Source organism: Crassostrea angulata, chromosome 7, assembly GCF_025612915.1.
Source record: "Crassostrea angulata isolate pt1a10 chromosome 7, ASM2561291v2, whole genome shotgun sequence".
NCBI lineage: Eukaryota > Metazoa > Mollusca > Bivalvia > Ostreida > Ostreidae > Magallana > Magallana angulata.
Window position 1 is genome coordinate 28,087,043 of NC_069117.1, and position 3,739 is coordinate 28,090,781.

Below are 3,739 nucleotides of genomic sequence, written 5' to 3' on the forward strand. Positions count from 1 at the left end.
ATACAAGTTTGAAAGACTTCCTTTCGGGATATCTTCAGCACCGGAAGTGTTTCAGAGGGCGATGTCTCAAGTGTTTGAAAATCAGACATGTGAAGTCATAGTAGATGACATTTTGATATGGGCAGATAGTGAACAAGAGCACTTAGAGAAACTACGGCAAATACTGACGAGAGCTAATGATGTTGGATTACGCTTCAATAAGGACAAGTGTAAAGTCAACAAGAAAGAAGTTGAATATGTTGGACATATTTTTAGTGCAGAAGGTGTAAAGCCCAGTGACGACAAGATCAAAGCAATTTTGACAATTCCAACACCAGAAAATAAGAAGGGGTTGCAGCGATTCATGGGAATGATAAACTATTTGGGCAAGTTCATTCCAAATCTGTCGGCACGAAATTAACCACTGAGACAGTTGTTGGAAAATGAAGTAGACTGGCACTGGGACGAGGCCCAAGAGAGAGCCTTCAATGACTTAAAGGAAGCAATCACCTCAACTCCTACACTGAAATACTTTGATGTCAGTGATGACATCACATTATCCGTAGATGCATCATCTTTTGGATTAGGTGCTTGCATCATGCAAAGAGAGCAACCGGTGGCTTACGCATCTAGAGCCTTGAATACAGCCGAGAGAAATTATGCACAAATTGAAAAAGAGATGCTTGGAATTGTGTATGGACTACAGAAGTTCAATGAATATGTGTATGGAAAAACTGTTTTAGTCGAAACCGATCACAAACCACTAGAGAGCCTATTCAAGAAACCCTTATCCAGTGCACCACCTCGACTACAACGCATGATGTTAAAAGTCCAGCAACATGACATAGTAGTGAAATACAAAGCTGGCAAGGAACTTTATATTGCGGACACATTGTCTAGATCCAAAGGATTTGAACAAGTTGGTAATCTTGAGGAGCAATTTGAAGTACATGTCATTGACACTATTCCAGTAAGCCATGAAAAAGTGACACTTTTTCAGAGTGAAACTACAAAAGACCCGCTTCTCATGAAACTAAAGGATCCAGTTCTACAGGGATGGCCGACAAACAAGAGAGACTTGGATAGTGAACTTACTCCCTATTGGAATTTTAGAGATGAAATCAGCATTGTTGATGGCTTATTGTTGAAAGGAGACCGCATTATTACACCAGAGAAGCTTCGACCAGAGATGTTGAAAATCCTACACAGCAGTCACCTGGGACAAGAGAAATGCATACAAAGAGCGAAGTCAACACTGTTTTGGCCAGGGATTACCACACAGCTGAAAGACTTGATAGAACAGTGTAATATCTGCAACCGATACCGAAACTGTCAACAGAAAGAGCCAATGATATCACATGAGATCCCAGGATATCCATGGCAGAAAGTGGCAGCAGACATTATGTTTTTCGGAAACGCAAGATATCTCATAACAGTTGATTACTTCTCAAAGTTCATTGAAGTGAATCGCTTACCAGATGGGAAAGCTGCTACAATTATTAACATACTGAAACAGCATTTCGCACGACAAGGAATCCCTGAGGAGTTCATCAGCGACAATGGACCTGAGTTTGCAAACTATGAATTCCGACAATTTGCTAAGGAATATGACTTCCAACATACAACATCATCGCCGAGATACCCACAGAGCAATGGTATGGCTGAAAGAGCTGTTCAGACAATCAAAAACATTTTCAGAAAAGCCCAGGATGACAACAAGGATCCTTATCTCGCACTCATGGAGTTAAGGAACTCGAAAATTTCAGGAGTGAAATTTTCCCCTGCACAACTTCTACTTGGACGGAACACGAGAACTCTTATACCAACCGTGAAATCCAGCCTGCGACCAATGGGATATAATACAGAGAAAGTTCTCGAAGAGCTCCAGAACCTCAAAGACACGCAAAAGTCTTTCTATGATCGCAACTCCAAACCACTCAAACCGCTTGAAATTGGAGACACTGTACGCTTAAGAAATCCAGGACAGTCCATCAAAACACCAGGAAAAGTGGTTAGACCTGCAGAAACGCCAAGATCATATTTCGTATCGCATGAAAATTCAACATTGAGGAGAAACCGCAGAGACCTCATCAAAACAAAGGAACGAAACACAGAACAACAGGAAGACGCTGAGGAATCAACCCAAAGTGAAAATTGTTCATTTCCAAATAACCTGCCTAATGATTCTAGCGCTCATTCTGGAAAACTTGACGTGCCAAGTAGTTTTACCACATCTAATGGTCGCGTGATCAAACCACCTAGCACACTGGTTACTGAGTGCTAATTTCTGTTGCATATTTTAATAGTTTACTAGTTGTGTTGTTTGTAGTTGATAGTTAAAAAAAAGAAAAAAAAAGAAGAAAAAAGACATTATTGAGATCTGTTTATATAGCCTGTACTGTGAAATTATTTCCAAACATATTTTGAGTGCAGAATTTACTTAAAAGGGGAGATGTCACATATTGTAAATCCAAGAACAATAACTCTTTATAATTACATGTATTAGACTGAATTGGTTCTCATCGCCATCTTGATTGTGATTGTGCTACAAGCCTGTATATGTTCTTTGCTCACAAATCGGATTGTTAACTCATTCCAACTGTCACATGAGGTGCAATGAGCGAGGTGTCAACAGGAAAGAACTTAAAGCAATATCTCGTTCGTTTTACTTTTTCCTCCACTTTTTGTACCTCCTGCATTTGGTTTTCAACGCTTAACACTAAAAAGTTTAAAAGGCAAAACTTAACAATCCATTCATTTCCTAAGCTTATTTCAAAACGTTATTAGATTTGCTTATTTCTGTGAATGCATTAGAAAAGATAGCTATAGAATACTTTAAAATTGTTGATTTTTCACACCCATGCTTATTAAGATACGTTGACGAAGTTTCGGTAAAAACTAGAACTAATTATTAATTCTTATATTGTATAATAAAAGCAATTTTATCTAATATATAATTTACAGTGTTGAGCCATATGTGTCATTTTTTGCAATGTTGACGAAATATTAATATATTTTTAGGCTTTAACCACCGCATTTCTCATTATACATCGTTCTTCAGCCATATTTAGAAATTACGCCATTTTAAATTTCTGAAGTATGACTATTTTTAGATACAGAGGCAGACGTAAACAAATATGGGTTCAATTTGCTATGAAATTATACCAGTATCAGAGGAACAGAATGTACGCTTTTGTATTGAAGGTGAAAAAATATTCTGAAGTAGATATCTGGAAATGACCACTCTACACTTTTCAAGCGATTGATGAGACACTACTCAAAGCGGAAAATCAAGACTTACAAATGATCAGTCAGAATGAGTTTTTAGTAGGTTTTTTTTTTTAAATGAACGGAGAAAAGGTCCGAATTCATATTATAGACCCCACCAGAATTAGTTTATTTCATATATTATAAATATTAATTGAACTAATAACTCTTAAACATTACTTTTGAAGGTCCAAATATATTTTCTCTAAAATGAAAGTTAAGTTTTTAGTTAACTTTATGGTCACTTGATTAGAAATGATTTATAAGCCATTGTGACTACATTTTTCTGATCCTTTGGGGTGTAGATTGCTACTATTTTTACTTGAATTTAATATTAAACAGATGTTTTATTTACAAATCACAGATTGCTTAAGCATGAACTTTTCTAGTTTTCCCAAAACGCACACTAGCTGGTTAGTGGATTTAAAATGTGATCTGAGATGATAATGTTGCATTTTATGCTTTTTAAAACTTTGTCTACTGCCTTAAGATG

General features: G+C 36.8%; 1 protein-coding gene across 1 annotated transcript; it reads left to right on the forward strand.

The window, feature by feature from the left end:
• The first annotated feature begins 577 nt into the window (after nucleotides 1-577).
• On the forward strand, nucleotides 578-2,263 carry LOC128191276 (uncharacterized protein K02A2.6-like). Its single transcript, XM_052863360.1, has one exon. The coding sequence runs from the start codon at nucleotides 578-580 to the stop codon at nucleotides 2,261-2,263; it is 1,686 nt and encodes a 561-aa protein (XP_052719320.1).
• Nucleotides 2,264-3,739: the final 1,476 nt, after the last annotated feature.

What these genes read in the sequence shown, in the direction of transcription:
- LOC128191276 (XM_052863360.1), top strand. Translation starts at nt 578, where the DNA reads ATGCAAAGAGAGCAACCGGTGGCTTACGCATCTAGAGCCTTGAATACA.